The sequence below is a fragment of the Charadrius vociferus genome, unplaced genomic scaffold (assembly GCF_000708025.1).
Source record: "Charadrius vociferus isolate BGI_N301 unplaced genomic scaffold, ASM70802v2 scaffold444, whole genome shotgun sequence".
NCBI lineage: Eukaryota > Metazoa > Chordata > Aves > Charadriiformes > Charadriidae > Charadrius > Charadrius vociferus.
In genome coordinates this window covers 2,288,301-2,313,427 of record NW_009648242.1, presented here as the reverse complement: position 1 = coordinate 2,313,427, position 25,127 = coordinate 2,288,301, and the positions used below count along the sequence as shown (strand labels likewise).

Genomic DNA, 25,127 nt, shown 5'->3' with positions numbered 1-25,127 from the left:
TGGTCTTTCCATTCATCAAATGGATCACGGCAGGTGAATGGACCATTCAGGCGAATTATTCAGCAAATTGTCTTGTTTTCCTTTCTTTAATTTTCTGTCATACCTTTCAGTTGACTATAATCTATAGCCACCGTCCGTCATATTTTTTTCCCATTACTTGGTAAGCATTTTATTTTTTTTGAGATGAAGCATTTTCTCTCAAAGCTGGAGGCCTCTGGCAGGAGTTGTAGCTACAAGCGGATTGCATTCCCTATCAGAGGCAGCTGTTGACTTCCAGAGGTGCCATGTCAACATGCTGCCTTCCCCCAGGCATATTTGGGGCTTCAGGTCCTCGTGCCATTTTAGAGAGTAGGTGGGGCTGGTTTGAAATTTTGTGCAAAATGCACTTCACTCAGCACAGCTCCAGAAAGGCACTTTTGGGGGATAAGCTGTTGTGGTGTACTGCTACCTCACCTCTCCTCAAATCCCAAACCACTGGGCTTAGCACACACGTGGTCAACACAAGGATGTATTTTGCCATGTGCATGTATTTGCCATTTCGGCAATGTTTAGTCAATATTCAGCACTCTCAAACCTTAAGGTCTCGCCTTCATGATCGGCATAGCTGTTCCCCAGTAGTGGCCCATACCGATAGGTCTCCATGCTCTCGGCTGGTTCGGGCTTTGTGGGGACCGAGTCATGCTGGTAGAGCAATGCTGACTTTATCATCCCAAAGTCCTCCTGAATCTTCATCCCTGAATAGATAGTGCCTGAGACGTTTTCTGCCACGTGGGTATAGCTCTGAAGATTTTTCATATCGCAGAGGTTGTCGCTGTATTTCAGCGTGGACGGCTTGTAGGCCTGGTAGGACACCTTGGTGGTGGTTGTGATGACAGTTTGCAACGGCGGGGCTATGGGAGAGGGGCTGGGACCATACCTGCAGGTGTAGTCCCCACCATAGTAAGGGTGGTTAGCGCTCGTTTGCATCTGTCCATAGTCACTCCGGTCTCCGCTGCCAGTTTTCCCCCAAGCTGGTTTCAGTCCGTAATGTCTGCCAGGGTTATCAAAGCTCTTCTCATGGGTGGTCACAGCATTGTAGTGAGATCCATTCAAACCGAGGGGGTCAGCATCGATGGCAGGACTTGTCAGATCTTTGTAAAACGTTGGGTAAGGGCTGGAGCTTATAAAGGTAGGAACTCCAAACTCATAGCTGCATGGCCTGGGAACGTAGATCCTTGGATTGGGGCACTTTGGGTAAGGCAAGAGCTGGTCCTCTTGGAAGCTGGCTGAGTCATAAGATGCTTTGTAGAGGTCAGCATTTTGCAGCGAAGGGTAAGACTGGGCTGGAATCGAAAAATTGGTGTCTGTGATGATACCGACCCTTTCTGGGCCATCCATGCAGGGCAGACTCTGTGGGTTATTGGCATAACTGCCGCTGTCGTGATACCTTCCTGCCTGACAAGGACAAGTAGATCTTTGAGATTCAGGAATCGAAACTGCTCGCACATCCGTATGTGTCTCAACACTTGCGCTATTGTTCGTTTTGGCCTCAAATAAACACATGTAGTGTGATGTAAAGCTTTGTTTTGCCCCGAGATCCCCAGTACATGCTTATGACACCTTTTTAATTGACTAATGACTTTGACTTACCTCTGAGTTTAGAAGTCTCTTTTTCTGGGAATGGTGAGAAGAGGACATTTGCTTCTTAATTGCACTTCGTCTTGCCTCTGCCTCCAGTTTACTCTCTGGCCTGGGGTGGTCATGGACTCCTTTAGCCTAAATTAGAATTAGCAAGAAATTACATGTGAACTGGAAGCGGGTAAAAGAATAGAAAATGCAGTAAGTACTATGAGAGGTAGCCATGGCACAGTCTGTGGTTTGGCACAAGAGAACGGGGAGGAGAAACTAAATAATAATGGGGGATTAAATGTAAAACTAAATAAAATAAATCATGATTTGCAGGTAGATAGAAGGAAAAAAGTGAGGGAAAAGTCAGTGAGGACTGCAGAGCTGATGCAGGAGCAAAGGTGTTACCTATGTTTGTGACATTCAGGAGTAGCTGATTAGAACCAAGGGGAAAAAAAGATTATAAATTTAGTTTGGTTGGTTTTCTGCAGTCCAGGATCTCGGTTCTTCTTTAAAACAGCCACCGCTAAAACAGTATAAATAAGCTTTAAAGAAGTTTTACGCTACCAGATGACAAATATTCTGTACTCTAAAAACAGTAAACACCTTACTGAAAAGGACTGAAACGCGTACCCTGGAAAGCCATCCAAAGATGCTCTGTTATGGAAACATCTGTGGATATGAAGATCTATTTATCCAAAGCTATATTGATATGCAATGAAACAATGTATTCTACATTCTATCCTTACCCATTACATTCCCCTAAATGGACCTGCATGTAGTCCCTAATACAAAGTAGAAAACTTTAAAATTGCTTTTAAAATGCAGCTGTTTCTCAAATAGAAATTAACTTTAAGCGGGGATTTATCGACTATTTTGATGGTAAAGATTGTCAGTTTTTGCATGTCTGTAACAGAATATCTGAATAGTAATAATAATAATAATACAGGTGAGAATTTGGGTACGTGGCCAGTTTGCTTCCATTTACTGACTGGAGAACAGAACTCACTGTAGTGTGGTTCAGGGAAAAAAAAAAAAAAAATCATCCAGCAGAGAATGTAATCTCTTAGAACAGAAGCTTTTTTTGCGAAGTTTTGTCCTAATGTTGCTAAAAAAGAACAAATCAACCTGAAATTTAAAATTTTAGCTTTCTAACTTTTCTTTTTTTCTGGCAAGTTTTTAAATCCTCTTAAAATTCAAAGGTTATTTTCACATGAAGTAGAATTTTCTGATTTCAACTTGTGCAATTTAAGTAAGGCTTTTTTCCCCCCCATTTATTTATTTTAATAGGAAATAACTATTAGGTCCTTGGTGAGATTCAGTTGTCAGATGCGCCAGGGTGCAGGACAACCTTTTTGTTCATATTTGTACTGTAAACAGGAGAACTTTAGACATCTATAACGATGTTATGGTTAAAATTGAATATGTAGTTAACCCTCAAGTGCTACTTTTAAGACAGCCAACTGTTATTGTAGGACAAACATGGCAAGAACAAATAAAACAAAATAATTCAGTCATGGACCAGGAGTCCACCATGCTTAGTATTACAAAAAAAAAAAAAAAGAAGAAAAAAGGCAGGGAGGGAGAAATCTCTCTCTGGATATAATTTATATATGAATATGATTTATATATGTACATGCACATATGCATGCATGCTTTTTACCTGGAAAAATATTGCTTTGCCATCAAGCCTCCAGAAGTTAGTGACTGGATAGCCACTGTGTCCTCGGCAAGGAATCAGCTCAAGGGCCGAGTTACAGTTTGGGCAGGCTTTCTCTGCGAATGGAGATAAAGAAACTACTGAGGACACTGGTTAAAGGCAAGTATGCTGTCTGAGAGTAAACATGGCTCAAGAGCAGTATGATCAGCCTTCACTGAAATTCAGATTAAAATGTGATGTTCAAGGAAACGCAACGTAGGCTACCAAGCATCACTGAAAGGTATGGACTAGAGGTGCATACTTGATATAAAAGCTAATGAGTTAAAGAATTTTAGATCCATTTCAGTATTTACAGACAGACATCGATGAAATTTGGAAAGAAATGTATTCGTCACAACATTTGCAATTATGCCTCAGTCTGCATGCAAGTAAGGGCGATCCCACTTTAGAAATCAATCCCAGGTGAAAGAAAGGGGGGTTCCCTTGGGCATCCCAGCTCTCCTTGGGCACCACTCACTTTGCTGCTTCTGCCGAGCCTTGTCGCATATGGCGGGGCGAAGCTGCAGCCGGCCTCCACCGGGCAGAGCGCAGCTCCTGGCGCACACCACCACCCCCAGGCAGGACTTCTTGAGGATCTGGCAGTTGTGGTTGTTGGTGTTGCGCATGGCCCAGCCGCTGAGGTGTCTCTGCGCGTTCTTCTCCTCGCTGGAGTAGATGAACCGCACGTAGCCGTCGGGCCATTCCTGGAAGGTGTCGAAGTGCTTGGGCTCCTGTGGCAGAGCAAGTGGGGGTGGAGGAGCAAGGAGGAGGGCAAGAGAATATTAGCAGGATATTGCGACCTGATGGGTTTGCCCTGTTACAAAATAATGGGAAAAAGGGGATTTTTCTATCACCACCCAAGCAACAGAAAAAAAGAATATTGAAAGAGTAGCTTATTCAGAAATGCTCTATAAAAGGGGAAAGGCGGTCTGAGCTTCCAGGTCTCAAAAGAAAGTCAGGATCTTTTCCTCTTTTACATCATGATCTGTAATAACGCTGTCTGTTGTCACAGTTGCCTCTTTGTAACAAGGTTACCCAGCTGTAAGAGATCAGTCTTGTTACTGGAATTTACTGACTGGTGTACCACCAGTGTGCCCAGACAGGACAGAAGCTGTCCTGCTCATAGTTGCTATTAATCCTCATTGTGGGATCGTGCACCTGCAGAGTAGAAACTAGAAGTTTTAGCTAAGGCATGGTTTCTTAAAGTGCATCTAATATAAGTTGAATAAGGCTTCTGCCAAAAAATCAAGGTTAAAAAAATTGTCATTGTAAATGTACTTCCCATATATGTATAGTAGTTTGGAGAAAGAAAATTTCAGTTTGGGATGTCACTGGCTTTCTAGAGTTCCTTACCAAAATGTTCCTTACCAGGACAATGAAAGAATAACTAAGATTTTTAAACTCAAAATATTTACAGTATAAAAAAAGTGTTCCTGCAACGCTCATTTAACATACATATGCACCACATGTGACCAATCCCAATGAATGCAGGTGAACTACCAGTTTTTACAGCGTTAAGCCATTCTGTAATTGCATGGGCTCTGTAAAATTAAACAAACTCCAAGATGAAAAAAGTTGCGAATCAACAACGCATTTGAAACCCACAACTAGAGCAAAGTGGAGTGCTCGTTGACAATAAAATGTTACATCAACAAACCAATAAAATATTTAGATAGCTTGAATTATAGTAGCAGAAAATAGTCAATCTGAGCTTCTTTTCAACATTTCTTTAAATGGGGAAGGAAGGAAAAGGAAACTGACCAAACAGCGGAGCTGAAGATTATTTTAGGAGTTCATACACAGCTGGCCGAAGCTGTATATCAAATCCATATTTTTATTTCAAGTTATTTCGTATTGCCTACTGCCGCCCATCAAGACCCATATAATTCTATTTGAAAAGGTGTGGGAGAATTAAACCAGCTATAAAATGAAGCTTTGCTCGGGGAGGAGGAAGCTTTTTTTTTCTTGTGGCCTCTCAGCCTCCTGGCCCCGCGGTATAACCGGCCGGCGATTTTCTACCGCCACCTCCCCACCCCCCGGTACCTGCGGCAGTTTGGGGTCGTTGATGTCCCAGGTGAGCTTCATGCCGGGGGGCGGCGGCGGGCGGCGACTCCCGCTTTTTTATGCGGTCGGGGCGTCCCCGGGGGAAGGGGGGGAGCTCCCAGCCGGCCCCGCAGGCGGGGAAGTCCCCGCAGCCCTTGAGTGGGCTCTGAGATTTGGGGGGGGCAGCCTGGGGGGGGTCTTGCTTAAATCCACCCCCCCGGCACCGGGGGCCGCCACTTCTGCAAATTTGAGCAGGGTCTGGAATTTTTTGAGGGGGGTGCGTGTCCCTAATGTTTGATTTCGAGGGGGGGCTCGGAGCTGCCGGCGGCTTGAGAAGCCCCCGGAGGGAGTCAAAGGGACTGTAGAAATAACCTGCTCTTCCTTAAATACACGTGTACAAGCTCTCTTCGCCGTTAGATGTAAACGAATTAAGCGTTATTAAGCATGTTTCTCCCTTTACGCTGTGCTCTATGACATGAGGTTTAAACCACAAAAGCAGAGTCAGTGCCGCCTTATTGATCGGCGTATTTTAACTTATTGGAAAGTTACAGGTAACACATTTTGTTACCTTTTTGGTTTAGGAAGAAATAGCCGATGGGGCTTTTTGGGAAACAAAAGTTTGGTTTTAGCTCTCAAAAACAGAAAGAAAAAAAAAACATTAAGTATAGATAATATTATAGAGACGGAATTGTTGAATAGCTGGCACTGCTATAATCCTTTAAACGATCCCACCTGTTCTGAAGGATTTTCTCATTTGCTTCCATCCGGTCCACTCTAAAAAATTACCGAACTTTACCTTTAATCGTTTACAAATTAAAAACGAGCCTGTAACAGAAAACACTAGCTGTCACCCCCCAACAAAAAGCAGCCCTCCCCGGGCTCCTCTTTTGCACCCCTCTGCTCGCCATCACCGGGGTGCGGGAGTGTGTGCGTGTCCCTTTGCCGCAGCACAGGTGCGGCTTTTTAGTGCGGGTGCGAAAATCGGCTTTTTTTCTCTTCCCCCCCCAGCGCTGGGGGTTAGACTCAGGTTTGCCGAGGGACGGAGAGCGCTGGGAGCTGTGGGAAACGCTGGCGAGTGTCTCCCCTCTGTCCCAAACGCGGGTGTATCCAGCGGTTGGCCACGGTCGTGCGAGGGTCGTGGGGAGGGGGTGAAGCTGCCCCGGCACCTTCTCCCCCCTCCCCCGAGCCGCAGCCCGGAGTGCGCCCCCCGGCATGGCCCAGGTAAGTCCCGCTCCCTGCGGCGGGGAACCGGCGACCGGACCGGGGGAGGGACAGACAGACAGGCAGACAGACAGACAGAAAGAAAGAAGAGGATACGCGGCGTGATCCTGCCGTGGGGCAGCCCCGGTGCCCGGTTCCCGCTTCTCATAGTCACGGCTATGGTAAACCTCTGGTTTGTAGGTGTTGGGGGAGTGGTGGTGTTTGAAGTGATTTTCTCTCCTTTTTCTTTTTAAAGGAAGGAAAAAATGAGGACCGTAATAAAGAGATGAATGTCAATGTGGTAGCCATAGCGGAAGACTATGTAAGTATCTTTTAAATGCATCCTTATCTTACAAATAGCTATATATCCATTTATAGGTGCATTCTTAAATGGATAGGGGATGACCTAGAGTTTTTAGTAATTTAATATAATCTTGCAAATGCAGCAGACCCCTTAATCTTGTCCTTAGTAAGGGGGAAGAAATGATTTTAATAGTTGCAGGACATGATAAGAATTGCAAACTGAGTATGCTAAAGGAGTTGCTTATTTCCTTGTTCAGCATCCTTTAACGTTGCTTAGTTTCAAATGTCATGGGTTTTTTTTGAGATTAGGACTGATGTTTCACCTTCATACCTAACAGTAAAATGAAAATAGAGAAACAAAGTAAAAACAAATGAACAAAAAAACCTACAACTTTTAAAATAGTGTTATGGGTATTTTCTCCTCATCGGTGCTGCAACAATTCAGATCCTGGCTTACTTTACTTGCCAGTTGTTTGCTTCCGTTCTTTCTGCAGCTCGAATCGCTTCTGACTGATGCTTTTAAGGGGAAGGGATATCAGAAAATAAGCGAACTGCTTCAAGAAAGAGAAATAGAGCCTCTCCAGAAATACAGCAAATCTCTCTTCAGTCAGCTAGACAAAGCACTGAGAAAGGTGAGTACCATAAATAATCCTAACTATCTTAACGCTCAGCTCTATGGGTATCAGACTAATGAAGCACAGCACTCTGTGTTTCTGTAGGAGCTGGACAAGAATGAATTCGAGAATGTTTCGCTGCTGCTGAAATGTATTCAGCTCTACTTTAAAAGTGATCTTCAAGAAGGGACGAGTTTGTTTATTGAGCAAGGACTGGTAGAAAAGATGAGTATAATACTGTATATGAGTTACTAATGTGATTTAAGGTTGTTTGCATCAGAAAAAGAACTCCAGGGAAGTGAGAACCAGAGGATAGCTTGTTGGCCATGCAGAAAAGAAATATTTTTTAAATATATTGCATGAGCTGAGTGGGGAAAAAATGCTTAGTTTCATTGCATTACTTTCAGTATAGCAACATCATGGCTTCAATTATTACGTGGCTGAATGGGTTTATGGCTTTTTTTTTTTTAAGCTGACAATGGAAGGAGAGGATGAGTTTTGATGAAGTCCCATTTGTGAAATGATACAGAATTTCTAAATGCATTTTAAGTGCTTCAGCAAAATACAGTTTTACTGGTAGAATGGATGAGCAATTTGTGCCTTTGTAATTTCAAAAACTGCCATGCTCTTTATGAAGGTCCCTTTTTAGATACATGGTAAACCAGATGCATTTAATCTGCAATTGTGTTTTATCTTCTGGTATGATACTGATTTCAGCTGCTAATACTTGTAATAGCAGAAGTGCACTTGTGCTGAAGGTAAGCAACAGCTGGATCTAGCATAGCTAGGAGGGAACAGTTAATGCTTGCTCTCTGTTGGCAGAGTTGTACCAAGGAGTCCTCAGTTCAAAATGTTGTAATCCTGCCTTGTAATTATGCTTCTTAGGGATACAGTTGCCCAAAATTCATGTATCGAGAGTTCATTAATGAAGTTTACCAAACTGAGCTCTCTATCTCCAGTGAAGCATAGATTTCTATTTAGCCATAAGCGTGTTATGCTATGCAATAAGTTTAATAACATAAAGTATTAAAATAATGACTTTGGAAAAGTTTCATGAATTTTTAAAACGTTATTTCACTGTGAATTGATGTCCTCTGGAAATTTCCATAGGAGTTATGATGCCACTAGCACCGTGCATTTTATCAAGGAGGTCCTGAGCACCAAGAGTGGGTGCCTTGAGATGAGAAAGGAAGACAAAAGGAGGGGGGATAAGTCCTACTGAGGGGGTGCGAGGCTGGCACATAGCAAAATTCCTAGCAAAATTCGAGCTCCTTAACGCTGTGTAGCTTTTGACACAGTATGTGACTCTGAAGTTCAAGGACTAAAAAAAACCCTGTCTAGGTATGGAAGGTTTCCTACAGATGTATCTAGTTTAAGGATTATTAACCCTTCCTCCCAGGTTTAAACTGATTCTTTTAACTTTTACCTGGTATCTTGGTTTGAAAGAGCAAGAGCATTTGTGACCCTCATCGATGCAAAGGAGAATACATTTTTGATGTTACTGCTTGAAGACTTCTTTGACTCCGCATTGGTATGTATGTGCATTAAGGGGGCAGAAGGGTTGCCTTTATTGGATAAAGAAAGCCATCATTCACAAACAAACAGTTTTCTGTTAAAAAATAAGCCTGGGTCGCAGCTCAGGTGGTGGGGATGGGCAGTGCCCCCCAGGTGTGTGCTCTGGGCTGGTGTCAGGCTGAGGTTTGACACACCTGGGAGAAGCTGCTGTGGGGTTGCTCAGAGCTGCAGTGTTTTCTCATTTTTCTGACATGAAGCCAAGTGCTTGTGGTTTTTTGCAGGAAAATGGGCAAGTTGTTCTGATGCATTTTGTAAAGAAAAGCTGTTGTGCTGCAGCGGTCCTTTAAAAAAACAAGTTACTGACTCTGAGCTGCACCTTATGTGCAAACGTGTTTGCCCAAGGTGGTCCTGGTGGTTTGTTCCTATGGTGTTTGAAACAGGTGATTTTTAAAGAGTAATCTGAGCTGCTCACAAATCTCATTTAGGTCTCTATTTTAAATATTCATAACTTTAAAGTTATTGGAGGCCTAGTGATGTAAATTTTCAGTGGGAAGAATGCTTTTAGATTCTTTCCCCAAGCTGTTCACCCAATCTTGTCTGTAGCTTACTGGAATTGTGTCATTTTGTGCATCAGAATTTATTTGAATACTTATGACTCTTTTCAGGAGACTTGATAAAAGATATTTGAGCACAATCAAATTTTCTTCTTTATCTACTAACCACATTGAATTATATGAAATACTCTATAAATTATTTGTTTGTCAAAATTTGATTTGTTTTCCAGTACATTTTTTTTCCCCATATGCTTTCACTGTGGAGGATGAAGTGTTGTTTTGTGTTCTGGTTTTTCATTATTATTTTTAATCTTCCTCAATGGACTTTAACGCTATTCAGATATATCTAGCATTGTAGTGCATAAATATAAAGTGGGTTTTTGCATAGGCCCATGTGTGCAATAACAGTAACGAAGCGATGCCACGATGTGGGTTTTCCAGAGAAGCTGAGGGCACTGCACTCTCGAGTGCTGCTGAAATTCCTGGGGGAAGCGGGTGCTTCGTTCCCTTTACCCTTCCTGCATAATGCCAACCTGTATGGTCAGGGTGAGCGTATGTGACATACCTATATTGGGTGGCACTGCTTTTCCAGATGTGGGTACGTGAATGTTTTATGTTATTTAGCCCTGGAAAGGTGTGGTGGTGGGGGCATAAATACCTCAGCGCTTTGTGTATAGCTGTTCTTGGGTTGTGGCATGTTAATGATGGCTTTCTTGGCTTCTTCCATCAGGTGATTTGCAGATGCAGTATTGAAGGTCAGTTTTTTTTTTTTTTTTTTCCCCTTCCATTCCTCAATATCCTGAATCTCTATCTTGGGAACACATTTCTTCTTGAACTGACTCCCCTTTCTCTTCTCCCCTCTACTCCCTTCCTCCTCCTCTCTGCAATGTTTTCTTTCTATCCTCCTGCTGATTTCTTTACAGTTAATTTTAACTGTTGCATCAGAGCGCAAAGCCTTTCACTGTTTCATTTTGCTTGTTTTGAATATGCTAAAAAAAATAATGATCTAGCTGTGGTAGTATCTTGTTTAAATGGTCGGCGTGAAGTATTTCACTTAGAGCAAGTGATGCTTCTGAAAGGGGTTCAGGCTAGACAGTCTGCTCTTGCACATCTATTTGTTTTTGCTTCAGATGTTATTCCCTTGCTAAAGGCAACCACCTCTGCAGAATAACATGGTAACTTCTTCAGCCATCCTAACTTGGCAGAGGGATCTCTGTCTGCCTCATTTGTTTCAGTGGCAAGATTTTGCCTGTGGCTGCAACTGGATTTCCTTTTTTTTTGGGTGCTTTCAGAAAGAGCAAGTATCTGTGTGCCCAGACATCCAGGCTCAATTTGGGGCAGGTAACTTGAACTTACTCATCCTTGTACCTTATTGTAGTGGGAGCAGAGCTGGCACGACTGTCTTCGGGTTAATACTGTAGCAGTTTGCTCTGTCAACTTTGACAAAAGCTGTATATTACGGATTTATCTCTTGTGGTTAGTAAGGAGCTTCTCCTTTCTGTGCCTATTTAAATAGTTACCCAGGTCAGCAGTTAAAGTATCTACAGCTTTTGTTACAGAGAAGTTATGAGTTCACTTTTCTATTCAGGATTAGATGGTTGGAAGCTTTGTTTTAAAATGAATTTCCAGCTGGGATATTTTAACTCCTTCAACACAATAAACTGTAGTTGCTTTAACTGTCTTTTGTGTGAAGACCAGCTAATTTCTAGCTGTAACCTTTCAAATGATTTTTTTCTAGGGAAGAAAGAGCTGGTGAATTTATTTTTGCCTGAACTAGGGCATCTAGTGACAGAAGCAAGTATTTCCTGCAATCTGCGGCAGGAGGTAAGACTCCTACTAGGAGATACATGCGCACACAAGTGTGTGTAATTAGATACAATATGTGAAAAATGTTACTGAATTATTTCCTTTCCTTTTCTGCCCCTTCTTCTGTGGGGTGAAAGGCTTTGAGGACCCTCAACTCTATACTCGACAGTGTCCCACGGGAGGAGAGAAAGAAATTCCATCTGTCTGAGGAGATGTGCTCGCTCACGTGAGTGGCTTTCCCTCCAGCTCCTGTAGCAGTCTTCTCTGCAACAAGAGATAAAGTTATTTCCACTTTAACTCATTGCATTATGTTGTTTCAGGAAAGACCTTGCAAAAACTATGCTGGAGGTTGGTGGTAAGAAGTATTTAGTGGTTATTCTTATGAAGCTGGGGTCCTCCGGCTTTCCTTCATCTGCTTAGTTCATCTACAATAAATATAACTTAAATTATTTCCTTGTCAAGAGTTGATTTTTGAGAAGGAAAATCACACGGTACTTTAAGAAAATATTTATCAAAAATTGTTAGATGCAACAATACATTAGTGATTTCTGGTTAGTATTAGTAATTTGTATTAACTAATAAGAAAAGGTAAAGAGGTGTGTAGAAAAGTAATCAGATCAGCTTTATGTATGTGTTTACAAAGTATGCTTCCTGTTAGTCTTTAAAAAATAAATTTTGACTACTTTGCCACAATGTGGACAAATTTCAGTTAACAAAGTTTTATAGCCTCTTGAGTGAAATCTTTTTTGTTTTCTCCTAGTGATAACACTTTCCAGGGTGTTACTGTGGTGTGTCAAATGTAACATAATCCTAGTGAGTTAGTGATGAGGCTTCACTCTTGTCCCCTCCCTGATCCCCAAGAACATCAGGCCCGTGTGTGTTGTGGTTCGCTGTGCTCTGCACCTCGACCTTGCTGAGCCAGGGGGAGCTGAGGATGGCTGGAGCTAGCGCTTGGCTGTTACCCTCCACAGTCTTCCTTGGTGAAACTGAAGCTGTTGAATACGACTGTGTAGTATACAAGTGCAAGAATAGCAATGCTATAACCCTCTGTTATGCTGGGGGGTGATATTTATCCTGTGCTTATGTTTACCATGTAGATTATGACCTTCAGGTTGCCCTTTCAGAAGCACTTTGTAGGCTAATGACAAAAAAATGGAGGGATGACCTTGTTCACCACTGGTTTGAAGATAACTATCTTGCTGAAGCTTTCAAAGAGATCAAGGATAGAGAATTTGAGACGGTGAGGGTCCTTATTTTGAAAACAACATACTTGACAAGTCTGTATAGGGGCTAGTTTTGGTTGAGTTCAGTCAGGATGTCTTTGTAAGAAGTTCCTACAGAACTGATTTTATAAATACGCAAAGTTATTTAGTTATTTGTGGACGGTGGTTTGTTTTTTTTTATTTTTTTAATATGGCAAATAGAAATTGGTGTATTGTTAAAATAACTCTTATTTCTAAGTTATTTTACTTCTAAAGTATAAATAATTTAATTTTTGTAGTTTGTTTGGAGGCTTGCTGGTCATAAGTTGGGTCCAACCATTTGCAGCAACTTGAGTGTTTCTTCCCCAGTGGGCTTTGGCGTGACACTGAGTAGTTAAAAGCTTATAACTGGAGTAGAGGTTACACAGCCTGATAGAATGACTCTTTGCAAAGGGAACGTAGCCTGATATTTTTTTTTTTTTAATAAGATGTCATTTGTCTTGAAGGACTGCAGAAAATTTCTTAACCAGCTAAATGAAAGGCTTGGGGATGAAAGAAGGTAAGCTGTGAAGCAACAGACTAAATTGGTGCTGTCGTTACTGCAGAGGGGGAAATCTAGGATTGTAAACTGACTTGGGTTACAGTCCAAAGAAAAGGATTTTCATCATACACATGAATAATTAAGTTCTTAAGAAAGAGATTTTATTCATTTTAATGGTGGTTCTTTTGAAAGTAAAACCAAAGAAGATAATGCATCACTACTGAAATACTCTATTCTTTAAGCTTCTCCAAGCTTAGTTTAATTCCAGGAATTTATTAATTCCTTTTTGAACAATAAGATTAATAAGCGATCTTAAATGATTTTTGTCTTACATTCAACATCAGAGTCTGACTTTATGAATCATGTGAAGTCTGCTTTTCTTCCAGAGTCTATTCATTTCCGTGCATATCCGCTTTTGCTGACATGAATGAGGTAATAGTCCCTAACACTGTGACACCTTCCCTACAGTGTTAGCACTGTTAAAATGTTACTTTCTGTTTTTTTTTTTTTTTCCTCCCTGTTTTTCATTAAAGAGCTTAATTTTCTGGAGTATAAAGTGTAACCTTCTATTTTAGTTGGAAAGTTTGCTTGTTTGTCACTTAGCTCCCAACTTACTGCTGCTGACTTTGCTTTTGTATCAGCAAAATGATAGAGGCAGCGCTCCTCTTCATGGTGGTGACAGAAGAGAGATCTCTAAAAGGAAACATGAGGACAGGACAACTCTGATTCCTCTGGCAGAACTGCTTCCAGGCTGCCAGAAAACAAGATGAGCCTGATGCCCCTGTAGGGAGAGGTCGTAGTCAGTTATAGATCCTGCAGATTGCTTCACTTGTCTTTAAGTAAATGTATTTGTGGCACCATTCCTGACAGTTGTATCAAATCAAAACCAAGTCAACGCAAGCCAGTTCCACTGCTTGTGCTCGGAAACACAGAAAAACTTTCATAGACTCTTTCGTCCCACAAATGTGAGCATTTGTGTGAAGTATTGCCTTTCCCTTGGCTGATGTAGAGCAACATCTGACTTTGTGGGTGTGGTTGGGTGAGCGGTAGGCTGGCAACTTACAGGCTGCTCCTGACTCTTATTTCTGTAAGGTATTGCATATATGTACACACATATGTAGGGCAACTTTCCCCATATTGTCTTGTATAAAAAAAAAACTGAGAATGAATCAGCAGTTGTGGGGTTTTCTGGGAAAGGCAGCACTGCTGTTGTGCTTCCCCAGGTGAAGAAGCCATCAGACGAGAAGCTGGAGGAGTTCTGGATTGACTTCAACACTGGCAGCCAGAGTGTGACTTTCTATGTGGACAGTAATGAGGTAATAGCAAAGCCCAGGTGGCCTCAGGGTAGTTGGCTAATGCAGTGGGAGCTTGCTCGGCTCTTCTGATGTGGTGGTTTTGGTTTTCAAAGGGCGCTCTTTGGGACTCTGTGAGGCTGTCGAAAGAAGCAGTCAGCAGTTACAGCCTGAAGGGTAAGGTTTTCCAACCAGTGTTACCCTCCGTTTGGCTTTGGGTTCACAAGGCACAGGGAGCCAACCTAAAAATCTCACCGTCACCAAAGAGTTCCTGTTTCCCCCCCCCTCTCCCTGTTGTGCACTTTAATGGTCACCTTGCACCAGCTCTGCTTGTTGGGCTGTCTGTGGGCACAATAACCTGCCCACTCAACCCAAGCATGACGTGTTCAGGGGTCAGTTTATAGATCTGCTAGGGAATAACATAACCATCTAGATCCAACGAGAAAGAAATGAGTGAACAGAGTAATTGGAAATGTGTGGGCAAGATGTAAAAGAGACTTAAAAAACCAACCAACAAATAAACATTCAAATGTTTTTGGGGTGATAGTCTGAATGTCTTGCTCTAAAACAGTTTTAATCGCTTTTTTTTTATGCAGAGGAGGATGGAGAAAATATTGTTAAAATTTACATGAAGATTCCTGCTACTCTTAACAAAACAGAAGCAACAAAAATCAAAATATCTTTCAGTGCTGAGTTTGAAATCTTAAGTGTACTTAGAAAAGTGTTGGGAGACGAAAAAATGATGGTAAGCTCTTAGTTTAGAAAAGAAAAACTCATACTGTATTACTTGATATACGTTGGGCAAAAACATTCAGTGTTGGTTTTGGGTGGTTTTTTTTTTCATGTCTGTTTATTATATATCTGTCATCCCCTTGAGGATTTGTAGCTCTCCATATTGTTGTTCTTAGCTTTGGCCTGGAAGAGAGACTAGAGGCTTTAGAAAAGAAGTTTCAGGGAACTCAAATTTATGGTCTAGAAGCTGGAAGGTTAAACTGGTTTGTTAATCAATTCAGTGTGATACGATTATTTTTGCTGAGTTTCTGAAGTAGGAAAATGAAGTCTGTGGCATTTAGTTTCATAACTTGAAGTATAAACATTCTCTTACATTAGCTCAAAGTGTTACATTGCACAGGATGAGCAAATTGTGACATGAGAACCTGGAGAAAAGGGATGCTGCAAGGCACAAATCTTAGATTGACTTTGTATATGGTGCTTCTAAATGAAAAGTAGGTACTTTTAAAACCTCAAGTTTTTAATAAGCTAATGTAAAAACACAGGGGATGTGTGTGATAACATTTACAAAAAATAATTAATATGGTTAACTTCTTATGCTTGTGATCCATTCACACACCGTGCATGGGGTAAATAGCCATATTACAGTGGCTGTCATATATCCTTGCAGGAACTGAGGCATTTCCGAATGGTCAACTCAGCTAGCATCTAATGACTTGCCAATGATTTGTTGCTGGTGATTAACAACAATTGTTTTTTTTTTTAAGTAGCTGATTTTACCAGATAAAGACTCTACTTTTTTTAAGAACACTTTCACATGGGATTAATTCACACCAACAGATAAATGTGGCTGAAGAGGAGTCTATCCATGCTGGGAAGCAAGCCAGGCAGAATGAAGCAGGTGATTTTTTTTTTTTTTAAATTATGATTTTATTTTACAAAATTTAACTTGCTCAGTTTTAAAGTGAGCATCTTCACTTGCAGTTAACCACATTTTAAAAAAGAAAAAAAAAAAGCAACCTCCAAGCTCAATTTTCTACTGTTTATATCTTGTGAGCTTGGTAACTGGTGTTTGTGGTGGATGCTGAGTCCCTCTAACCCAGGGAGTGAGGATGAGGCACCATGGCCATGTGCTGCTGGGATTGCATGGGCAGGGGAACAGCTTGTGGAAGCTGGATCCGTGCGCTGACAGGTGGCCTGACACGGCACATCTCAGCTGCTGGCAGACCTCTGACATGCAGAGTGTGCGGTAGTTTTTTCTTCACCTGCAGCTGCAGTGCAATGGGATGCAGACATCTATCCTCCCTTGCTTGCCCCATGCGTGGTTCCTGTTTTGGCTGCACTGCGCCTGTGGGAGAGTCCCCTTAGGAGGGGACAGTGGCATCTGTGTGCCCATGGAAGCACAGGTCTTCTGATGGACCAGCACTTGCACCTTGGAACTTAACGTGCTCTCTCTGTGCAGTGGCTGCGTGTGGTGGGGTAGCCTCTACCAAGGCTTCCTGCAGGGAGGCCGCTTCTGCTTCTTTCCAACAAGATGATGTGATAGAGAACGGTGCACTCCAGTCCCATTAACCAACACAGAGCAGATGATGTCCTGGAGATGCTGGGGGCTGTTGTGGAAGTGCAGCTCAGGGAGCAGAAACGCTCACCCGCAGTCCCTATTTGTAGAGAGACAAGCAGGAGCTCAGCTCCTCTCTGCAGGAGGTGACCCACTACTGTATGCAGGGACATTGTGAGTGCTGCTATAAATACCCTGTGTTGCAGGGCTGTCTCTATGTGGGCCCCAACTACAGATGTAAGCTGTGTGCCTTATGGTAGGAGAGGCTCTTAGCTGGACCTGTAATATTCATTACTTCTTTCTTCTCACCAGCCTACAGCCAACGCTTTGTTTTTTGTTGAGTTGGGCATGCTGAATTTTCTGTGATCAAATGGTGGCATTTCCCCTGCTGCCAGTCAACATCTCCTGCAAGATGTTTCCTTGCAGGATCACTGGGCTGAGTTTAATTTTGTTCCAAATATGATAGATGTTGAGCGAACGCAGAGCCTGAAATGTAGGTGTGACACTTGCGTGCCTGACCAAAAGGAAGGTTCAAGTCCAGCATTGGTCTAAAAGGAAGAGAAAGTAGCTCCTTCCTTTCCCTTTACCCTGCTCTGAAGTTCTTCTGTAAATCCCCAAGGCTGTGACCCATAGTTTGAGGAAAAGCTGCTTTTGGTGCAAAAGCAAGAGGCGTGCATGATCAAAATTGGTCTTAAACAGGAAATGTTTCCTCAGCTCAATTTCAGTATCAACTTGGGATGTGGCTTGTTTTCTGTTTAGTGGTCTTTTATCTCTGAAGACTGAGATATGTCCTTGCCTGTACTTCAGTTTTTAAAATGATTATTTTTTGAGTGGATTATTCCTTGGTGTAACTTGCTTAACAGATCTTTCCAGGTCTTCTCAGACAATGAACTCACAGCTCACTCTCTACTGCTACCACCCACCATCTCGGAAATCACAAGTTTGAAGAGCCCTTAGGTAGTATTCTTTCTGTGCTCATGTTAAAGCAAATTTTACTTTCCTCGTAGTTACTGTGCATTTCAGATTCTTCCAGGTGAATACCCGAGAGAGCTACTTCCATCTCTAGACGTCTGAGTCATAACTTGTTCAGTAGTTCTTCCCATTTTTCTCCAGTTACAACCCAAAATGAGCTAGAATGGAATTCCTCCAGATTCTGGAGGTGCAGGTGAGGGAGAAGCTCCTTCATCAGTGTCCACCATGAAGCACACAGAGGTAGAAGGTGGGCACTAGTACTTGAAGCAATCAAGGAGTAGAATGGGCAGAAGGTAGTTCATCTGTAGTGAAACAACTTTTGCAGTTGCCTGTTGGAGATTCAGTGGAGGGAAACAGAGATGGTGGAAGATCTTGCTGGTCTGTTGCTTTAGCCAGACACAAAGGGTTGTTCTGTGCCTTCCAGAGCTAAAAGTCAAGGTAGCAATAAGATGATAAACTTACACATAGTACAAGGGGCTTAAAAGGGGTAGGCTCGAGGTGCTATTTATTTGGTATTGCAATTCTGCACTAGGTAATTTGGAGATGTTTGACGTTTTTGTTCTATGAAACAAGATCTTGGGATGTTTGCGCCTAATAAGTTGTACAGTTATGCTTTTATGCACATGTATAAGAATGAAAAGGAAATGTGTGTGTGTTCAGTTACGGCAACAAAGTTCTCACCTGTTGCTGTTCTGCAGTGGTACCTGAGTCCACTAATCCAGAGGGCAGGAAAGATCCTTCAAACATGGACACTGTATCAGACAACTTAGCCTCTCAGCACAGCCAACAGATAACAGGCACCGTACCAGTAAGTGTTTGGTGTATGGTGAAACAGTCCTTTTGCCCCTTTCCCCCCTCCTCCAGTCTGCTTTTTTTTTATAGGTGTAGTTGAAACCTTCTTTCAAAGAAAACTAGTTTGTACCCAGATATGACAATGGTTTCAAACTCCACCTTATATCGGTGAGCAGTCAGCCCAAATACTTGCCTCCAGAGCTGCAATTTTGGCAAAACTGCTTTGAAAAGAAAATAAACTTTACTCCCTCTTATAAAGGGAATGGTGCGATGTTCTAGGAGAGAAGCTCATAGTATCACTTATATGCAACCTAAAATGTTTTTATGTGTGGCTGATGATGAACCTGTCATCCAGCTGTTGCCACAGGCTAGCACTGGAAATCTCTGTTCCCCAAAAGAACCCCTGCTTCTTTATTGGTCGTATGCACGCTCTGTTCATGGTTTCATGTCTCCGAGCAGAAAATGGTTAACTCTGGTGTCACCATGATTACAGTGAGCCAGCAGACTGATGCGGAAGATGCTAACCGAGGCTCAGGTCAGGCATGGCTCCCTTCAGTTCCTTAAGTCTGACCCAGTTACGTGTCACCCAGGTGACATGGTGAAGGCCCTGCTTTTGTGGGCCTTGCAGCAAAAGCAGATAAGTGTTTAATAGTAGCTCCAGAGGGTGAAGCTGTAGTTTCCTTGCCTCCTTCAGCAAAAAAGTCCAAATCTCCATCTCCAGGAATGAAAGCTAAGCCTAGGTGAGTGTCTCAGAGAAAAGAGAGTTGCAACTTGTGGTTTGGTTGTGGGTTTTTTTTATGATTTTTGTTTTCCCTCCCCTAGGGTTTTAATGCACGTGATTTTGAGGTTTATTCCATCGATTATTAAATGGAAAAAAAAAATAATCTGTTTTGCCACCCTGGCTAGTGAGGCTGCTTGGAGTTGCAGAACGGTGGTGTTTGGTTACTGGTTTGGCTGTTACTTTGGTGTGACTTTCTTCTCTCTCATAATTGATTTAATCCAAATACAAGATAAGCATATATTAGAGTTTAACTTCAGCTGTGTAACTAGAGCTCACCAGATATGTAGCTTTTCATAACAAGGATGATGACTTTTGTGAAAGATCATGTGAATTTGAGTCTACCTTGGCATTATTAATACCTGGATAGTTTTTTTTTTCTTCAGAGCTTTGCAGGACAGCATTTTATAGAGTTAATGGGTTGGACTTCTGTAGAGCTACTGATTTAGCTTTCTTCCCTATACATCTTTTAAACCACTGCTTTGATGCTAGTTTGTGCAAGTTGTTTTTCCTCTTAGTACTTCACAAGCTGACTCTTTGGGCTTTAAATGAAAAGCCCCTCAGCACTGCATTCCTCTCATGTGTCCTCTTGTCCCTAGTGAGAAGCCCCTAGAAGAAGAACCCATGGAGGAGTCGACACCAAAGGTATGTTTGCCTTGGGGCCCACCTGAGTGAAGAGACATGGGGCAAGGAAAAGATGCTGTGGTGGAGTTGCAGAAGAAAACTAGGGTGGCTTGACCTGCTTCTGCCCTTGAGTGGTGTCCTACACTTACGTAGTGTCATTTGTACCTGATGTAACATGATATTTAGCTCCAGGAGCAAGCTGTAGAGGCATTGGCTCCTGACCTTAGCTTAGTGTGGTCTAGAGTAATTCAAACTCAGCTGAGTTCATTCAGTATATACCCACTGGCAGTGGTGTGCTGTGTTTGTGTCCAGGAGCACAGTGTGTGGGCAACCAGCCTGGCCCTATGTGGGACGAATTCACGTGTCTCAGCTGCAAGAGCAAAGGTTTGCTTCCTGAAGGGAAGCAAGTCTTGGAAGTCTAGAGACATATTTATTCAGTTTTGTATTTGAGGTCTAATGATCCTTCCACACTAAGTCTGTCCCTGTACTCCCGGCATAGGAGCTTGCAACCAGGGTAAATGAAGAAGTAACTGACAGCCATCTGTAGTTGCGTGTCTTTAGACAGCTTGAGCACTTGGAAATTTCTATGAATGTGTCCAGTTATAAAAAAATAATCTATGTATTACATGAGAGAAATTTAAATTCCTAAAGCAATAATTTTAATTTGGAGTAAGAATCACATTTTAGACTTGGTCATGGGTTTACATTAGATTATTTTTAAATTACTGTCAGTTCAAAGGTTTTGTAATAGCTGCCTGCTGCACAGTGAATTCAAAGCTTTTGAACTATTTTTTTCTGTATCCTCATGCCCTTGGCCCCCCAATTTTTAGTTTCAGGACTCTCATACTTTCTGGTAGGGAAGGAACTGCAGGAAACTGAGATGGATGGCTGTTGCAATGGGAGTGAACGATGTTTCCTGGCACTCCTTATCTCTGCTTTTAGCAGGCTCTAGGATAAGTGCATGACTTTGCATATTGTAGTTTTAGATCCTGCAACTCTTCTTTTCAGAAGGCTGTTACCTGGCAAAAGAGAAACAGAAGAAGAAGTTTGGCCAAGAAGAGGACTGAAGGCAGGTATGACACACGAGCCCTGTGCCCACATAGGGTCTCTTCCTGTCTGTACCAGGGGGTTTTTAGACCATTTCTAGCACTCTTGGGGGGAGGGAGTGCCCACGGGCTGGGCTGTCTGAACAGAACTGAGACCAAACAAGCAGGAGGCTATAAAGGATTATAATGTCTCAGTGGGAATGTTCAGGTTCCCAAAACAATAAAGTCTTCGGAAGCTAACTCTAGGCTGCCAAAAAATGCCCCTGCCTCAGTGATACTATGTCAGGTTGGCTTTTCCATTTTTTTCCTCACCCAGCTGTAATCCTCCCATCCTCCAGTGAGCTGTGCTATGAGTGGCAGCTTCTTTCACAAATACCTAAGCTTTTTCAGATATTGTCTCAGTTCTTTTGGCATCATGTCTCCTAGAGTTTTAGGATGGTCTCTTTCTCAGTTTGTCACCTTCCCTCATGCCCGTACGTTGGTCTGCTCATGTTCAAAGCTAGTTGCACCGCCAGCAGAAGCACTCAAGGCTTTGAGGACCGTATGCGGACTGCGGCACTGGAAACTTGTCTTATTTGCGCCCTCCTCCCACGCTGTCTGCCAACCAAGTGTTGCGTGCAGGTTAATGCCTGCTGCTGGACAGGAGAGTAAATGAACCATATGTGAGGATCCCTGCTGCTGTTCTAGGGCTTCCTTGGGTGTCCTCCTTCAGTCTACTGGCTCTTAGCTTAAAAAACAAGTGTTTAGGTGGTGTGATGCGTGTGGTTTTTTGTTTGGGTTTTTTTATTGCTTGGAGATAAGAATGGGAAAACGTGATGCAGGACTTCATCATTACTACAAGTTTTGTGTTTTAAGCCCAAATAGTTTGATGCACCAAATACTGGCTGTAAAACAGGGGCAGCAGCGTAGAAGTTGGAGATGGAGAAGACGTCTTAGTTCTGTCATTCTGCTCCCTCTAGTGTTTTGTCTGAGAACGAGCATTTCTTTCCCTCAAGGAAGCTTTAACGAGAAGAGCTTAGTTCTTTAGTCTTCCTATCCTTTCGCTAGTAAGAAGGGAAGGGTGTACTGTATATTGAGAGGTAATTGTAGGATTTTTTTTAAATAGCTGCGATCTGGAGAAAGAAATAAAGGTATTCTTCATCCTGATTGTTGAAAGGCATGGAAAAAAATCTGGATGCATACAGAGAAGTAATTAGAGAACAAACATTAAGTACTAGAATTATCAAAAGGGAATTAAATGGATTTTTTTTTCTTTTTAAATACTTCTGAAATTTTATCTTTAAATCCATTCATGACTTCTTCCTGCTTTGTACTATTAGTGACGTGTGGAAACAAGATGTCTACTCTATAAACATGGATAGGCTAACCTGTTTGTATCTTCTGAATATTTCTCTTAAAATTAAAAATATATAATTGAAAGAAAGTGTGAAAATGAAATAAGACAACAAAATTAAAAATATATAATTGAAAGAAATAAAGTGTGAAAATGAAATAAGACAATAATAGGGACTAAGAAGGAAAGGAACAAGTATTTCTTAGAAGATGCAGCAATAGCATTTTTAAGCATATACAGTATTAGAGTGTTTACTGTGTAACAGAGTTCATGAAGGAGGGGGGACTTATCCTTCCTCCCCATATTGTCAATGAAGTTCTATAGGGTGACTGTTCATGATTGTATGTCACTGCCATGTATACATTGTCTTGCAGGAAGGACCTCTATGACTTTGAAAACTCGGACTCTGCAAGTCATGAAAAGGTAAAGTTGTGACAGAAGCTGTTAGGAGGTGCGCTAAGGTCCCAGCTCAGCAGCTGACAGAGTAGTAACTTGAAGCAGAGGAGATCTCCACAGTAAGGATGGACGTGCTGTTATAGCAAAACAGGCAACTGGGAATCTGAGGTTCTTGGTTTTTTTCTGTATGGGTGCTATATGTGGAAATATTTTTTTTTTTTTTTTTAGGGTGGTGAGAATGCTCATCACTACTTGAATTTTGTAGTTAGTAATGTATGATATAACCAACTGCAATAGAAATTTGAGCTTTGCTTGAGGGAGGCTGTGGGATATCTTTGTGATCAAAGGCCAACCTCTGTTTGCGTTTTACTGATTATTGAAAGCAGATTGCTGAGCGTCCTTTGCTTTGCGCTCTTAGGCTAAACCAGGAGAGACTGAAATCCGTTTCAAGCCACACTTAGCATGTTGGGAATCCCCGGTTAAAGCCAGTCCCCACAAAACTTATGTTGGAAATTCTGCTTGACTTATATTTGCAGACTGTTAGAAAAATCATATAAGAATGAGTTGCTCAGCCTGCTTTGAAACTTTGATCAGTGCGGGTTTTCCCAGGAAGCTGAAAACTTGCTCCTGATGGATCAAGGATCAAGGTGGCTTCACCGTACAAACCCTTTGGCTTTTTGGCCTCTTCCCTCGAGCGGATGCTGTCACTGCTGCCTGTTAATTTGGAGGCAATGGGTGCCCGATGGGACACCCCAGGTTTCTGTTATAAACGGGACACCGTCCAATCTTCGCTACTGCCACTGGGTGTCAGCATAAAACCCTGCTTCGTGGTACCCTTCCCCGTGTCCCAGCAGCCCTGTCCAAAAGCTGTCCAGATAAGGCACGCTGCGCTTGCAGCGTGCTACTACTAGCTCTGTTATTGTTTAAAATTATGCTTCTTATGACGTTATTGCTTAAAACGATCTTATTCATAAAGCAAGGAAAAGAGAAAGTAATTCTGATTAAGATAACAAATGTTTGTCTGTTATAATTTATGACACTTTCAATCAACAAATCCCATTCCGTTAAAAAAGTTGAATTTCCATGCTGGACTTGTAATCCATTCCTCCGCTAGATCTTCTGAGTTTTGATAGATATTAATTTTTTAGATAATTTAATGGGATAATTAGACTTTAAGACAAATACTTTCTTCTCTTTTAGGTTGCTGAAGCCAAAGGAAAGGTTCTTGGCCAGAAAGTTTCTTCACAAAATCAGAGGTACAGGATCATACGTGCACTCTTTATGAACCTTTTGCTCTGTGAAAGAGGAGTTTGTTGCCTTAGTTAAGCTGTTTTAAGTTGGGATCAAAATGACTGTGTGATGTTTCTAATAAAATAGTTCCTTGCTTAGTTGCCACAGTACCTGTGTATCGATACTATTATTTAAATAGCACCTGAGAATATAAAAGTTATGAGAGAGAATAATGAGTCCTGTCTGCTTTGACAGTAGTAAGACTATAGCTCTTAAACATCCCCCTTCCCTGATCATATACCTAAATCCCTGATTAAATTTCTGAAAAATGCTTAAACCCTCTGCCTTGCTTTGGCTGCCTCTGGTTATAGTAAACTCCCAGGGGCTTACCACCTCTAAGTATGCAGCCTATTTTTTCTTTTAAAAGGTCCTAATTTGTAGGTATCCCTGGATCGTTACTTTCAGAAACCAACCAAAGAATCAAAACTTGGCTAATGACTGCGCGTTAACAGTTTGGTTCTCCAGCTGCTCTCCAAAGGAGCACCCTGCCGTTGCTATTTGGCTGTGCCCCTTCTGCGCCGCTGTGATGCGTTAACTCAGGTCTTTATGGGTTACTTGGCAGGAGTTATGAAACAGGAAACAAGACCGAGGAATCAAACAAGCTGGAGAGAAGGCTGGTATGTTGAGTGTGCTTTGTGTGCTGTCTGCATCCAGCTGTACGAATCGGCTGAAGTTTAAGGCTTACCCAGCGCAGAGGTGGAGGAATGTGAGCCTGGTAGCCTCAAAACGGCCCGCTTGTTGCTACTGAGAGGAGTGCTCAGGGTGCACCAGGACTGCCAGACCAGCGAGTGAATGTCTGTGTTCATTTTTTCTCACTGTGCTCTTGGCTGCAGCTCAGGCATGCCATGGCTTTCCTCCTTGTGAGAGCTCTTTTATCTGGGTGCGGGGAGGGGGGGGGTGAGATGAGAATGGAGGATGCTGTAAACCCTGTGTTGACAAAGTGCAAGCATGTGCCTCTTAGTGTTTTTATACTGCTGGTTTGACAGTTAATTGTTGCTCTTTTGGCAGATTTCACAGCTTAAAATACTTTAGGTATTGCACTGTGTGTGGGGGGAAGAAATGGAATAATTTGGTGGTAAATGAAGGGGAATGGCTGCGGGGCTTCTGGGTAGACAGAGGGAGCTGACTGAGCAGGACTCACTCTTAATAGTGTCTTTAGTCCAATTACAGGAAACATCTTTTCTCTGAAAGCAACAATGAAAATACAAGCACTGGTCAGAGTGAAAAAAGCT

At 42.2% G+C, this 25,127-nt stretch overlaps 2 protein-coding genes across 2 annotated transcripts in view; one reads left to right on the top strand and one right to left on the bottom strand.

Annotated features, from left to right (window-relative positions):
- Nucleotides 1-552: 552 nt before the first annotated feature.
- On the bottom strand, nucleotides 553-5,389 carry GCM2 (glial cells missing homolog 2 (Drosophila)). The gene is made up of 5 exons (XM_009884188.1): nucleotides 5,348-5,389; nucleotides 3,783-4,035; nucleotides 3,269-3,381; nucleotides 1,630-1,755; nucleotides 553-1,434 (listed from the first exon to the last, which is right to left on the bottom strand). Exons 1-5 carry the CDS (start codon nucleotides 5,387-5,389, stop codon nucleotides 553-555), a joined length of 1,416 nt encoding a protein of 471 aa, XP_009882490.1.
- Nucleotides 5,390-6,559: 1,170 nt separating this feature from the next.
- Nucleotides 6,560-25,127, top strand: part of SYCP2L (synaptonemal complex protein 2-like) — a 29,352-nt gene continuing 10,784 nt past the window's right edge. Inside the window, exons 1-19 of the mRNA XM_009884199.1 lie at nucleotides 6,560-6,568; nucleotides 6,804-6,869; nucleotides 7,345-7,482; nucleotides 7,570-7,693; nucleotides 11,272-11,357; nucleotides 11,660-11,687; nucleotides 12,437-12,579; nucleotides 14,306-14,398; nucleotides 14,491-14,551; nucleotides 14,971-15,119; nucleotides 15,947-16,007; nucleotides 18,335-18,444; nucleotides 18,888-18,963; nucleotides 19,057-19,168; nucleotides 19,806-19,851; nucleotides 20,839-20,903; nucleotides 22,584-22,632; nucleotides 23,806-23,861; nucleotides 24,458-24,512. Coding sequence (XP_009882501.1) covers nucleotides 6,560-6,568; nucleotides 6,804-6,869; nucleotides 7,345-7,482; nucleotides 7,570-7,693; nucleotides 11,272-11,357; nucleotides 11,660-11,687; nucleotides 12,437-12,579; nucleotides 14,306-14,398; nucleotides 14,491-14,551; nucleotides 14,971-15,119; nucleotides 15,947-16,007; nucleotides 18,335-18,444; nucleotides 18,888-18,963; nucleotides 19,057-19,168; nucleotides 19,806-19,851; nucleotides 20,839-20,903; nucleotides 22,584-22,632; nucleotides 23,806-23,861; nucleotides 24,458-24,512 — 1,527 coding nt within the window. The remainder of the gene's footprint in view (nucleotides 6,569-6,803; nucleotides 6,870-7,344; nucleotides 7,483-7,569; nucleotides 7,694-11,271; nucleotides 11,358-11,659; nucleotides 11,688-12,436; nucleotides 12,580-14,305; nucleotides 14,399-14,490; nucleotides 14,552-14,970; nucleotides 15,120-15,946; nucleotides 16,008-18,334; nucleotides 18,445-18,887; nucleotides 18,964-19,056; nucleotides 19,169-19,805; nucleotides 19,852-20,838; nucleotides 20,904-22,583; nucleotides 22,633-23,805; nucleotides 23,862-24,457; nucleotides 24,513-25,127) is intronic.

What these genes read in the sequence shown, in the direction of transcription:
- GCM2 (XM_009884188.1), bottom strand. Translation starts at nt 5,389, where the DNA reads ATGAAGCTCACCTGGGACATCAACGACCCCAAACTGCCGCAG. An exon ending in GGCTCGGCAGAAGCAGCAAA is followed by an intron (nt 3,382 to 3,782) that starts GTGAGTGGTGCC and finishes CTCCATTCGCAG; the next exon opens with AGAAAGCCTGCCCAAACTGT. An exon ending in GCAAAGCAATATTTTTCCAG is followed by an intron (nt 1,756 to 3,268) that starts GTAAAAAGCATG and finishes ATTCTAATTTAG; the next exon opens with GCTAAAGGAGTCCATGACCA.